The following is a 13,818-nucleotide window of genomic DNA, read 5'->3' on the forward strand; positions in this document are numbered from 1 at the left end:
TGGTCAAAAAATTTCCATCCAAACTTTTTTGGATGGAAAACTGGGGTGGAGGTGGGGGGAGGGGGAGTTTGAACAAACAAAAAAATTCATGGAAAGAATCAGTTTACCTTAAAAAAAAACTGATTAAAAAGAAATTGTCAGAAAAGCAAATTGTCATCGTCAAAGAAAAAAGGTTTTGACCAAAAATTTTCAGTTTTTCTGTTTTCTTTTTTTTGCTGAAAAGTCAAAAATTTCCTTTGGGGAGGGAGGAATAAACATTTTCCAACCAGCTTTAATTATATGACCTATTTTGGGGTCAGATTCTGACATCCTTATTCATGTTGAGAAGTACTGTATACCTCATTCAGTTCCTTTCTTATACTCTAGGCATTCAGTCTTTAAAAAAAATCCAAAATCCCATTATTTTTGAAAATATGCATGCAGAATAGATCACATTTTTTTACTGACAGGTTTTCCTGAATTCAAGGGATTGTATTTTAACATCTTTCATTTAATTTAAGCAATATTATGATGGGAAAAAATTCTTCTTATGCTGGAAATAATTTTTCAGTTTAAAATCTTCCAAAGCCAACTATCCTCAAGCTTTTAATTTAACCTGCCTTTTTAGAATACCCATATCATTTACTTTGAAGGATTTAGAACTTTTCAATGCAACACATAGAGTAAACAATTTTTTAAAAATGATTTTTCTGACTTACCCAAGTCTACAAAGCCAATGTCAACATATAGTTTGGCACAGAGGGATCCCAAAAGAAAACCAAATATTGGGCCTATAATTGCAACTGTCTGTACACACCCTGCAAAAAAAAAACACAAGGAAACTCATTTTTCTGCCTTAAATGACTGTTTTGTTACATTGTCATGCTCTGTTCTTGTGTACAGTATCAGTGAAAAGCGATCGGCATCTTAATCTGCAGGACCAAATTCTGCCTTCACACACATTGGTGCAAATCGAAAATAATCTCATTCTTATTCCCAGACAATGGAATTACTCCAGACTAGCACCATTATATTAAAAAGCAAAAATTGGCTCATTGCATCAACATTTCACTTTTGTTTTTTTGCTGTCCCCCAATTAACAGACCAAATTCAGCCTGGGATAAGTGACTTTATGGAAGTTTGTGGTCCAAATTCAGAAGTGCCACCAACAGGGTTGCAAATTATGTATAAAGTGGTCAGAAAATGTGTGTACAGTAACCAAATGTTATTAGTGATGGACAAACCTCCAAAAGGTTCAGCACGTCGCATTGGATTAAGTTCAGATGTTTTTTATTAGGCTCTTATCCAACCCACACACATCTTTTGAGTTTTCAAAATTGATCTGGAAATCTTGCAAGAACAAATTTTGGCATAAAATATCTGGGAGATCTCACTTCTAACCGGACTAGAAATACTTGAAAGAAAGAAAAAAAAAAAAAAAGAAAGCCTCTAGTTGTAAAAACCTTCCAGATGGTATTTCACATACATGTATGGTCACACCTGACCCACAATAGGGAAAAAGTCCTCAAGTATTTTGACCCTCAACATATGACTGGTTCTGATTCAGTTTGGAGGGAAGATTCTTCCAAGTTCTGATTCTGTTCATAATAGTTTTTCTGTCCATAATTTAAACTCCATGCTACATTTTAAGCACCAAATAAATCTATGCTATATACATTTGTATCCCCTCCAGAGAAGTGTGTGTGTAATCCAAATGAAGAAGATTTAGTAAGATTAAGGTAGCAGCAGGAACCCAAGGCCAAATTATCTTCTCAGTTAAGATAATGGGATTGCACTGGTGTAATCAAGAGTGGAATTTGGCCCTTAAAATGCACACAGCTTTTAAATAAAACCTTGAACATTTTAACCATGCAAGCAAAATAATCAGGACAAGTTAATTTAATGTCACTCATTCTGCTACTGAAAACAACTCAATTTACTTCTTGTGAAAAATAAGACATTAGGATAAAGTAATTTGATTTATTCTTTTACCAATGTAGAAAGCAGCACTCTCTTCACTGGTATAATCATCAATATACGTAATTCCCAAAGGCTGAATAGGAGTCTCCCCTATCCCACGCAAAAGATTCCCAAGCAAAACATAGATCCACATGGACGATCCAACTTCTTTTTCACATCCTGGATACAGAGGGAGAGAGAGAAACAAGACATTGTTTGTGACATTTTGACATTGAACACACAGGACTCAGTTCTGTCCTCAGATGTACAGGTACCTTTCCTGTTGACACCTGTGTAATTGGGAGGAAGAACTGAGCCCACAGATTTATTGCAATGATAAAACAACAGTCCCAAGGCCAGTCAGTGGAATGGAATTTTAAACAACTTCTGTGCTGTTTTATGCACCAGATACAGTGTCTGTGTTGTAGCACACACCTAATGCATTTCATTCAAATGGCTAAAATTCTGTAGTATTGTGAGCAGAGGGGAAAGAGACTCTAATGGTGCTTTGGTTTTCTTTAAGTCATACAGGCAAACATCAGTAGAGCCCCTATTGGCTTTGGAATCTATATTTTCCTCATTGCCACACAGGTAACAGGTTATTTTAATTCCTGGATGGTGCAAATGCAATGACGAAGACCATTTTTTGCAAACAGAGGCCGCTAACAGGGAGTTTCGAGAGGGAGTTTGGAAGGGGCATGGAAAGGGGGCGAGGTACACTTTCCATTCTTTAAAACTTTTAAACTAAACTATAATCAAGACTTCTTGATTTAAACAAAAACCCTATCATTAACCTAGGTAGCTGTAGGAGAGAATGCAGGCAGAAGCCCAGCAGCAGAGTGGGGGCTATCCTGTTTATTGCACTCAGTGTAGCATATGTGATTACCTGCCCTGTGGGTGGGTGGCGTATGTGTGCATTCGGTGCAAGGAGCTCCTGACCCTCAGAGACCATGTACGAGCTTTGGAGACCAGAGTGGTGGAACTGGAGGAGCTAAGGGAAGCAGAAAGGTATGTTCCGGGACACTGTAGATTTGTCCCACCTCCGGTCAGACAGCCCCTGTGCTGTTCAGGAGGATGAAAGGCCCAGGGAAGGAGAGCAGTCAACAGGAACAGAGGGAAACCTTCCCATAGTTGGGATCCTCCTTCCAGATGATGTTGGGGTATCCTCTCACACTGAGGTTACCTCTCCGGGGCAGGGAACTCCAGTCATTAGAAAGAGGCAGGTGTTAGTAATGGGAGATTGGATCATTAGAAACATAGATAGCTGGGTTTGTGATGACCGGGAGAACCGTAAGGTGACTTGCCTGCCTGGTGAGAAGGTTGCGGATCTCTCGAGGCATCCAGATAGATTTATGTGTAGTGCTGGGGAGGAGCTGGTGGTCGTGGTACATGTAGGTACCAATGACATAGGGAAGGGTAGGAGAGACGTCCTGGAAGCTAAATTTAGGCTGCTAGGAAAGAGACTGAAATCCAGGACCTCTATGGTGGCATTCTCAGAAATGGTACCAGTTCCACGCTCAGGGCCAGGTAGGCAGGCAGAGCTTCAGAGTCTCAATGTATGGATGAGACAATGGTGTAGAGAGGAGGGGTTTAGATTTATTAGGAACTGGGGAAACTTTTGGGGTGGGGGGAGCCTATACAAGAAGGATGGACTCCACCTAAACCAAAGTGGATCCAGACTGCTGGCACTTAACATTAAAAAGGTTGCAGAGCAGATTTTAGACTAAGAGATGGGGGAAAGCCAATTGCTGCAGAGGAGCACATGGATTGGACAGAGACTTCTCTTAGAGGAGAGTCTATTGATAGAGATTCTCTAGGTTTTAGTCAGGAGGAGAGGATGGAAGAGGATAAAATATGGGCCAGATCAGATGAAAAACAGTCACATAAAAAAGAATCTGACACATCAGAAAAGGGCAGACAAATAAACAGTGACAGGTTTTTAAAGTGCTTGTACACAAGTGCTAGAAGTCTAAATAATAAGTTGGGTGAACTAGACTGCCTTGTGTTAAAGGAGAATATTGATATAATAGGCATCACAGAAACCCGGTGGAGTGAGGGCAATCAATGGGACACAATCATTCCAGGGTACAAAATATATCGGAAGGACAGAACAGGTCACGTGGCGCCATGGGGGAGAGAGGGGGAGAGTGGCACTATATGTGAAAGATAATGTAGAATCAAATGAAATAAAAATCTTAAATGAATGCACTGTTCCATAGAATCTCTGTGGATAGTAATTCCATGCTATAAGAAGAATATAACAGTACGGATCTATTATTGACCACCTGACCAGGACAGTGATAGTGACAAAGAAATGCTAAGGGAGATTAGAGGTTATCAAAATAAAAAACTTAATAATAGTGGGGGATTTCAATTATCCCTATATTGACTGGGTACATCTCACCCAGGACGAAATGCAGAGACAAAATTTCTCAGTACTTTAAATGACTGCTTCTTGGAGCAGCTGGTACAGGAACCCACAAGGGGAGAGGCAACTCTTGATTTAGTCCTGAGTGGAGCACAGGATCTGGTCCAAGATGTAACAGGACCGCTTGGAAATAGTGACCGTAACATAAAAACATTTAACATTCCTGTGGTGGGAAGAACTCTGAACAGCCCAACACTGTGGCATTTAATTTCAGAAAAGGGAACTATGCAAAAGTGAGGAGGTTAGTTAAACAGAAATTAAAAGGTACAGTGACTAGAGTGAAATCCCTGCAAGCTGCATGGACACTTTTCCAAGACACCATAATAGAGGCTCAACTGAAATGTATACCCCAAATTAAAAAACACAGTAAAAGAACTAAAAAAGAGCCACCGTGGCTTAACAACCATGTAAAAGAAGCAGTGAGAGATAAAAAGACATCTTTTAAAAAGTGGAAGTCAAATCCTAGTGAGGTAAATAGAAAGGAGCATAAACATTGCCAAATTAAGTATAAAAATGTAATAAGAAAAGCCAAAAAGGAGTTTGAAGAACAGCTAGCCAAAAACTCAAAATTAATAACAAAATGTTTTTTAAGTACATCAGAAGCAGAAAGTCTGCTAAACAACCAGTGGGGCCCCTGGATGATCGATATACAAAAGGAGCACTTAAAGATGATAAAGTAATTGCAAAGAAACTAAACAAATTCTTTGCTTCAGTCTTCATAGCTGAGGATGTTAGGGAGAGTCCCAAACCTGAGCCATCTTTTGTAGGTGACAAATCTGAGGAATTGTCACAGATTGAAGTGTCACTAGAGGTGGTTTTGGAATTAATTGATAAACTTAACAGTAACAAGTCACCGGGACCAGACGACATTCACCCAAGGGTTCTGAAAGAACTCAAATGTGAAAATGCGGAACTATTAACTATGGTTTGTAACCTGTCCGTTAAATCAGCTTCTTTACCCAGTGACCAGAAGATAGCTAATGTAACGCCAATATTTAAAAAGGGCTCTAGAGGTGATCCCAGCAATTACAGACTGATAAGTCTAACGTTCGTACCAGTCAAATTACTTGAAACTATAATAAAGAATAAAATTGTCAGACACATAGAAGAACATAAATTGCTGGGCAAAAGTCATCATGGTTTCTGGAAAGGGAAATCATGTCTTACTAATCTATTAGAGTTCTTTGAAGGGGTCAACAAACATGTGGACAAGAGGGATCCAGTGGACAGAGTGTATTTAGATTTCCAGAAAGCCTTTGACAAGGTCTCTCACCAAAGGCTCTTATGTAAATTAAGTTGTCATGGGATAAGAGGGAAGATCCTTTCATGGATTGAGAACTGGTTGAAAGACAGGGAACAAAGGGTAGGAATAAATGGTAAATTTTCAGAATGGAGAGGGGTAACTAGTGGTGCTCCCCAAGGGTCAGTCCTAGGACCAATCCTATTCAACTTATTCATAAATGATCTGGAGAAAGGGGTAAACAGTGAGATGGAAAAGTTTGCAGATGATACTAAACTGCTCAAGATAGTTAAGACCAAAGCAGACTGTGAAGAACTTCAAAAGGATCTCAAAAACCTAAGTGATTGGGCAACAAAATGGCAAATGAAATTTAATGCGGATAAATGTAAAGTAATGCACATTGGAAAAAATAACCCCAACTATACATTTAACATGATGGGGGCTAATTTAGCTACATCCAATCAGGAAAAAGATCTTGGAGTCATCGTGGATAGTTCTCTGAAGACATCCATGCAGTGTACAGCAGCAGTCAAAAAAGCAAACGGGATGTTAGGAATCATTAAAAAGGGGATAGAGAATAAGACTGAGAATATCTTATTGCCCTTATATAAATCCATGGTATGTCCACATCTTGAATACTGAGTACAGATGTGGTCTCCTCATCTCAAAAAAGATATACTAGCATTGGAAAAGGTTTAGAGAAGGGCAACTAAAATGATTAGAGGTTTGGAATGGGTCCCATCTGAGGAGAGATTAAAGAGGGTAGGACTTTTCAGCTTGGAAAAGAGGAGACTAAGGGGGGATATGATAGAGGTATATAAAATCATGAGTGGTGTGGAGAAAGTGAATAAGGAAAAGTTATTTACTTGTTCCCATAATATAAGAACTAGGGGCCACCAAATGAAATGAATGGGCAGCAGGTTTAAAACAAATAAAAGGAAGTTCTTCTTCACACAGCACACAGTCAACCTGTGGAACTCCTTGCCTGAGGAGGTTGTGAAGGCTAGGACTATAACAGGGTTTAAAAGAGAACTGAATAAATTCGTGGAGGTTAAGTCCATTAATGGGTACTAGCCAGGATGGGTAAGGAATGGTGTCCCTAGCCTCTGTTTGTCAGATGGTGAAGACGGATGGCAGGAGAGAGATCACCTGATGATTACCTGTTCTGTTCACTCCCTCTGGGGCACCTGGCATTGGCCACTGTCATCAAACAGGATACTGGGGTGGATGGACCTTTGGTCTGACCCAGTATGGCCGTTTTTATGTTCAGGTTTTATTTTATGGTTTGGACCAATAAATGTACATCTATACCCAAAAATAAATAAATCACAGCACCAAACCTCAACAGAAATAAGAAACATGGAGATTTCCGTTATTCATTGAATGCTGAGGTTTTTGAGTTTCTTGAGATCCCTGCAGAACCTGCATACACGGCTTTATGGCCGTCATCCCACCTAGCAGGGCACCTGTGAAATTGAAGCTCCTATACTTTATCTAGTACATTGCAGCACCAAGCAGCTGTAAAACCAGCAGATCTATCCCACTGAGAATTCACAATTGTGGGGGAATGCTCCGATGGTGTGTAGCTCTTCCACCCCTGCAATCCTTACCATTCTTCTATATGGAGGGTATCTCAGGGTGTTCCTAAGATCCAGCTATCCCTATCTTGGTTGGACAGCTCCTTTGGGCCACAGGCAGCTGGAGATAAACATTTCTCAGGCTGCTTTAATTTATGCCCGGGGTTCTTCTAGCCTCTGGCTGGCCCCAGGTTTGGGGGAATTAAAAGATGGCATTAAAGCAGGCTCAGCTACGTATCTAGCCTGTAGTGCAAAAAGTAGCACAGATATGAAACGAAGATAATTGCCTTTACATGGTTGCTTGGGATATAAACACAGAAAAACTATATTAAAAGAGCATTACTACGGTGACAAAGTCAGTGCTCAAAAGTTAAGAAATGCCAGAATTAAGGTTGCTTGTGCAACCTTAATTTGGCCCCCTAGAGCATTATGCATGATGATACAGTCTTTGATGACATGATCACGTACTATTTATTTTTTTACATAGGGCCTCTGCCTCACTGGGTGCAAAAGACAGATGGCGCTCACTTAATGAGCAGCTATTTAATATTGTTTTCTCCCTGTTGTTCAATGTGTGGCAAGATGGAGCCATTCTGGGCATGAGTCAGGATTGTGCAGTGAAGGAGGCTGTTGTCTGTGGGACCCCCTGCTTCACTTGTTGCAGAAGCAGAAAGGTGCATAGTGAATGAGGCAGGGGATGCACAGTGAGAGAAGAGAAGAGGGCCTATTGTCACAACAGTTGAATGCTGCCCTGGAGAACTGGATTCTATCCCTGCCTCTGCCACCGAGTTCGCAATGTATATGTGATGCTGGGCAAGTCACTTAAACCAGAATTTTCATATGTAGTCACAAATTGTGTGTTCCTCACTGTCTGGGTGCCTGATCTGAGACCCTGAGGATAACTCTGCAGTAGTACTGAGTGCTCACAGCTCCAGCTGAAGTCAATGGGAGTTGTGCTGTGCTTGTTCTTGGAACCGGCTGAACGCGTTTGGCCAAAATTTCCCCAGAAACATTCAGCCAGAGGCAGAAAACCCAGCACGGAAAATTTCAGTCCAAATAGTTAAAGTTTGGCAACTGAAAACAGGGTCTTATAATATGAGGTATTGGGCAACCTTCTTAATAGCCATAGCTACCAGACCCACCTACATACATACACAATATATTTTTTAAAAAATGGAATATTCTTACCTGCATTTATTTTGGCTTGAGACCTTTCTAAGACTGAGAGCGGTATTTGACTTTTATCCTGTAGACATGGGGAGATGCTGACAGTAGAATTGGTGGAGGAAGAAAATATCTCATACCTATAGCTGTGTAAAAATCAACATCTTTACTCTTCCCCCCGTTACAATCTATTACAAAAAAATAAAATAAAATTCATTGCGTCCTCATTGAAGATAGGCATGTACCAAAGCACTTAAATGAAGTCTCATTTGAAGTGCATCTGATTAAGGGGATCCCAACAAGCTGCATGGATTACAGGTTATATATACACATGATTGAGAGGGGTTAGATAAGTAAATGTATGTTGTAAAAACATTGTACTGTAGGAAGTGTGCATGTGGCCACATTCCAGAAGCCCACCCAGTATTCAGAGTCCCAAATCTGATCTAGTGTAGAATACAAAATAGTGGGAGTGTCCTCTGGGTCCTACATATTTCTTTCCTACTCACTATTTTCTGTTTTTATTCATCACTTTATCATAGAGGGCTCCAATGGGCTTCAAATCACGCCCAGAGAGGGCTGACAAACGTCCACTAATCAGAAATAAATTTCAAATTTGAATAGATATTGATGGAATATTTTTCTATTATTTGCTCAACTATAGTAATAAAGAATCTATTTGTAGTAAACAATTAATAGTAGTAACCATATTACTCTCTGTTCCCATCAGCACTTCCACAATCAGTGTCTATGTAGTTTAAATAGGTTCATGGGCAAAAGGTAAGTTCTGTGCTAGTGCATTTCTTTCTGAACCGAAAGAACAGATTGCTTTGCACTTACCGTCCCATAAAGAATTGGGGCATCGCAATTAGAAATGTTCCGGCTGACATTATTAGGCAACCAACTCCAATTATCTTTGGCCTATGAAGTTTCGCTCCAAAGTAGCTTACAAGAATTATGATTAGGAGATTTCCTTTGAAAAATACAAAAAGGTAACTTGGATTTACAAAACATTCATAAGTGAACTACTTGTAAACTACATGCTAAACCATGGCCTATATAACACTTGTTGGGGGTCCACAGAAAGATGGCTGCTCACATGGTGGTGGGTCTCCTTCTTGTTTCCAAATATTTGTGCAAGTGTCCAGGATCAGTTAGGAAGAACATGGGCACCTGTAGAAACAGCTGGAAACGAGGACCTAGCCAGATGCCAGTCATTAGAAAGAGAAGTGGAATGTCAAGCGGGGGAGGGAATGAGGCAGCCAAGAAATAGGACTTCGGGTACCTTAGCCAATATTATATTCCCAGGAGTGCTAAGATTCCACAAAACACAAAACTGAAGGAATTTTGACATAAATCCAAAGGTTTGATGGTAACTTTACATGATGTCATGCTGGAGATCTCCGTGCAGGAGTATCCTTGATCCATTGACCAATGGAGGCAATATAGGATTTGACCTTTGTATGCTTGCCATTTACCAAATCACAGAGCTATCCTGGCTGGATTACACAGGAGGGGATCTCACAGTGACAACGCCGGGGGAGAGAGGACTGAACAGTGAACATGAAAATTATTGTCTTTTGTCTATTGCTAACACCAGTGCCAAACCCTTTTAACACTGCTTCAAGGTAACCAATAACCTCCATGGTACATGTCTCTGGGTGGGCTTGCCTAAGGAAAGAATAATACATGGTCTGATATATGCAGCTCACTTACCACTTAACTACAGAGGTGCCCCCCTGGAATTTTTCCCCATGGTACACACCATCAGTCCCTGTGGAGCCGCTGGCCACAGCTTTCCACTCCCCAGGTCTTTGCCAGGCTCAGCTCCTGCCTCCCAGCATCACACCCCCATCCCTGGGAGGGGGACAGGATGAGGCTGGGCAGGCTCCTTGCAGGAAGTCCTGAGGTAGGACTTGCCTCACCCTGCAGCAGCCACAAGGCGGAGCAGCACTGGCCTCCCCACTGCCCAATGTGCTCACTCAGGTTTGGCCCTGCAGCCCCTCCGTCGTGACAGGGGGAGTGCAGGACCAAACCTGAATTGGCAGTGGGGCAGCTGCCAACATTGCCACTCCTCACCACTGCCAATAGTACACTCAGTGTGTACTGTGCATACAACTGTGGGCACCACTGTTGAATTATGTGGATAAGTAAAACATCTGCAGCTCAGGCCACACTATGGATGAATCAGGCTCAGCCAGAGCTCTGCATTGTGTTATCTAGGGGAATAGTCTATACCCTGGCTATCACATTTCTCACAATAAAATCCCTGTCCATGCTGGTTCAGAAAAACAGTGCTAACAAGAACCATCTCTAAAGCAGCAGTCACCACCACAGTTTCAACCATTACATGGTCAGGGCCATGTTAAGCGCAGTCTCATCACTGTCACACCAAATGTAAACACATATTAAAGGCCACATTTGCTCTTGCCAGATGAATCGTATTTAATTTCAATAGGCCTATGAGATTTGTACGATCATTTGCCACAATGACGGGTGGCATTAGTTTTGTCTGAAAATGAAAGCACCACATACCAATTTCAAAGCTGCCGTCAATAACACCAACCAAAGAAGAAGGGATATCAAATCTTCTTTCTATTTGGGTGATGGTACTTTTTAGATAACTTCCTGACAATGCTTTAGCGAAGTAAACAAAGGATAATGCGCCAAGAAATATCTGTGAGAGAAGTCGATGGTGATTAAGATTATACTATAACAAATATTTTGTTTTATTAATTGAATTAAATGATTTAAAAATACTTTTATTAATTATTATTATGAGTGATTTTTCCTCGTGTCTGTGAAAGGTGCTGGATTGACAATCTTCTGTTTATCCATAGCTCATGGACAGCAGCAGTTCAAATTTCCTTCACTGTCTGGTCCGACAACACCGCTATTATCTCTAGCAGGTGACAACAAAATGACAAAGCAAACCCTGTCTCTAGGGCTAGGGGGATAATTCAGCCTCCTGTAAAAGCAATTAGTGTCAATTTTGATGAGTTTTTTTTCATATGGACACTTAGGGAATAGACTGACGGTGGCAACCCATTTCACATAGGGGACCAGCCATCCAACGATAATAACTTTAAAACCTGAAAGTTGTTCTTACTGAAGTCACTGGAGAATCTGCTACTGTGGAGCAACTTGCAGAATAGGGGCTTTTAAACAACCCCAACCTTGACTGGATGTTAACCAATAAGCATGAGACAAAAGGCGCTGCATCCCTTTATCAAGATCCAGAGCCATCCTCAAACCTTCATATGAAAATGTCCTTTGTAGAACGTTCCTTCCCCCATCAAACCTCCTGTCATATAGTAACTACAGCGTATATATGTTTTTCTCTTATGTCTGCATGATGGGGTATATAAACCCCACACTGAGATAGAAGAGGGTTAAGGAGTAGTTCTAGGCCCCAGGGGTCCCATCCCACTGCACCTGCGGAGCCTGCTCCAGCAGGAGGAGGAGTATAAAACCAAGCCAGACAGCTCAGAAAGGGGGACAGGGATAGCAGGTGGTGGCAGACCTATCTGAGAGCACCTGAGTAAGGGTGCAGTGGGAGCTGTTGCTGCAGATAAGGGGGGTCTGCAAGCAACAAGTACCCAAGGCAGCAGAAGAGGACCAGATTAAAGATCTTTAAGGATTAAAGAACCCTGCACTCTAGCTTTTTTCAGATTGTTTGTGAGAATGTGACCATGCACTGAGCTGAGAAAGTAAATGGCAGGAAGTGGTCCAGGGAAGTAATCTCAGAGCATACTTGGGTGCTTGATATTACTGCCTCTCACAGAACCCTGGGTCAGAGCCCTGCAGAGAGGGGGGCCTAGGCTCCCCTACCAACCAGCAACAAGGATGACATAACCCTTCTGCCTCCTTGAGGTAAGAGAGATAAAGACATTGTAAGCCCTGAAGTAAGGTTGTGAGGTCTTCAGGGGCCTGGAGCTGGGCCAAAAACACTTTCTGGGAGGATGTTGGACTTTTACACTTTATTAGACTCTGTTACCCCAGAAAGGGGTGGACTTCAACAGTGACCTGGGAGGAGGGATGAGTTACTATCTGCCAGAAGAGATACCACCATTGTGCTGGAGTGACAACTGGGCTGGGGACACTAGCGATGGGGGAGAGTTGGGACCTAGCCATTACATGGTACCATGAATAAGGCCAGCCCTAACACAGACAAGATTTCTGTGTACTGTATCTGTTAAATGGAGACTCCCCACATCTCTTTTTTCAGAGCTAGTTATTTTCATTCGGATGCAACCAGCTCCAGAATAGTGTCAAACACCGTGTGGTTTCTAATGGAGGTCACAGGTCGTTTTCTCATTATCAAACAAAGGCTGTGCTGACTGCACTTATATGGCTTTTCTTTGTGTAGGGAAAAACCCATAGCAATGATGCATGTCACAATGTATAACACACACTGAGGGCCACACTTTTCCCAATGCTGTGCATTTTTGACTGTCCTGAGTGCAATTACACAAATTGGGGTAAATCAAGAGCTCCATAGGAACACTTCCTTCCTAATACATAATTTGGTCTACTGATTGTAGAGTTGGTTTTAAAGTTTAATGCAAACTTTCGCATTGCGTTTTTTAATTTCCCAGTGTCACACTTGCATTGCTTCCCAGCACAGGCTGCTACCCATGGAAATCTCCCAAGTGCCTCCTATAATTTAAATAAAACTTTCCCCACTTTGTATGGTATGAACAGTATTTCCCACTAAGAGGGCTTTCAGAAAGCTTTTCAAGCAAATAAGCGTAACTGTCGTTTTCCTTTATGTGTGCGTTAATGACTTTGGATTTTATATGGTCATGTAAAAACATGAATACGATTTTCAGGGGTAGATGATGGACTTCAAACCTCTTCATTTTCAAACATATTTTGATGTCGGTTTTCTTAAATATCTTGGAAATACCTAAGAGGGAACCTGACCAGTAGGTAGCAAAAATCCTCCTGAGTTACACTGGCAATGTAAAAATGTCCAGGATGTTCCATCCTTCTCCAGCTCACCGCCAAACAGAGATAAAGTTGGGTACTGACCTCACCGTAAATCACCCGGTGCTTTTTTTAATAAGTAAACCTAAGTGCAAAGTTTGTGAAAGGCTGGCCGTTTACAAAACCAATTTGCCAAATTTCCACATTATTCAAGTTTTCTAGAGATTAACTGCCCCAGCTTTCCAGGCCCGGAAGCATGATAGCAGCAAAATTTCCAAACTGGACTAATTGTTTGAGCTATAATATTAGTGTATTTTGGAGGCAATAAGCTGATTCCTGAGTGGCTGAACTGTGACTGAAGGTTTATTCAATGAGGGAATCCGATTACTGTTGAGCAAACAGAGGGGCAATGATCTTATTGCTATTATAATGCATGTTTAATTAATACAACTTGTTTTTAATATCTCAAAAACAGTGGCCCAGTTCTCAGCCATCAGTGGATACCTGCGGTAGTAGAGGAGACCAATGGGAATATTCAGGAG

General features: G+C 41.3%; 1 protein-coding gene across 1 annotated transcript in view; it reads right to left on the minus strand.

Annotated features, from left to right (window-relative positions):
* The window catches only part of SLCO1C1 (solute carrier organic anion transporter family member 1C1), a 47,024-nt gene that overhangs the window by 23,705 nt on the left and 9,501 nt on the right, over window positions 1-13,818 (minus strand). The window contains exons 3-7 of the mRNA XM_073329749.1: window positions 10,883-11,024; window positions 9,188-9,320; window positions 8,372-8,493; window positions 1,972-2,118; window positions 699-797 (exon numbers count right to left, since the gene is read on the minus strand). Of these exons, the coding sequence (XP_073185850.1) occupies window positions 699-797; window positions 1,972-2,118; window positions 8,372-8,493; window positions 9,188-9,320; window positions 10,883-11,024 (643 nt within the window). The remainder of the gene's footprint in view (window positions 1-698; window positions 798-1,971; window positions 2,119-8,371; window positions 8,494-9,187; window positions 9,321-10,882; window positions 11,025-13,818) is intronic.

This window comes from Lepidochelys kempii, chromosome 1 (assembly GCF_965140265.1).
Source record: "Lepidochelys kempii isolate rLepKem1 chromosome 1, rLepKem1.hap2, whole genome shotgun sequence".
Classification (NCBI taxonomy): Eukaryota; Metazoa; Chordata; order Testudines; family Cheloniidae; genus Lepidochelys; species Lepidochelys kempii.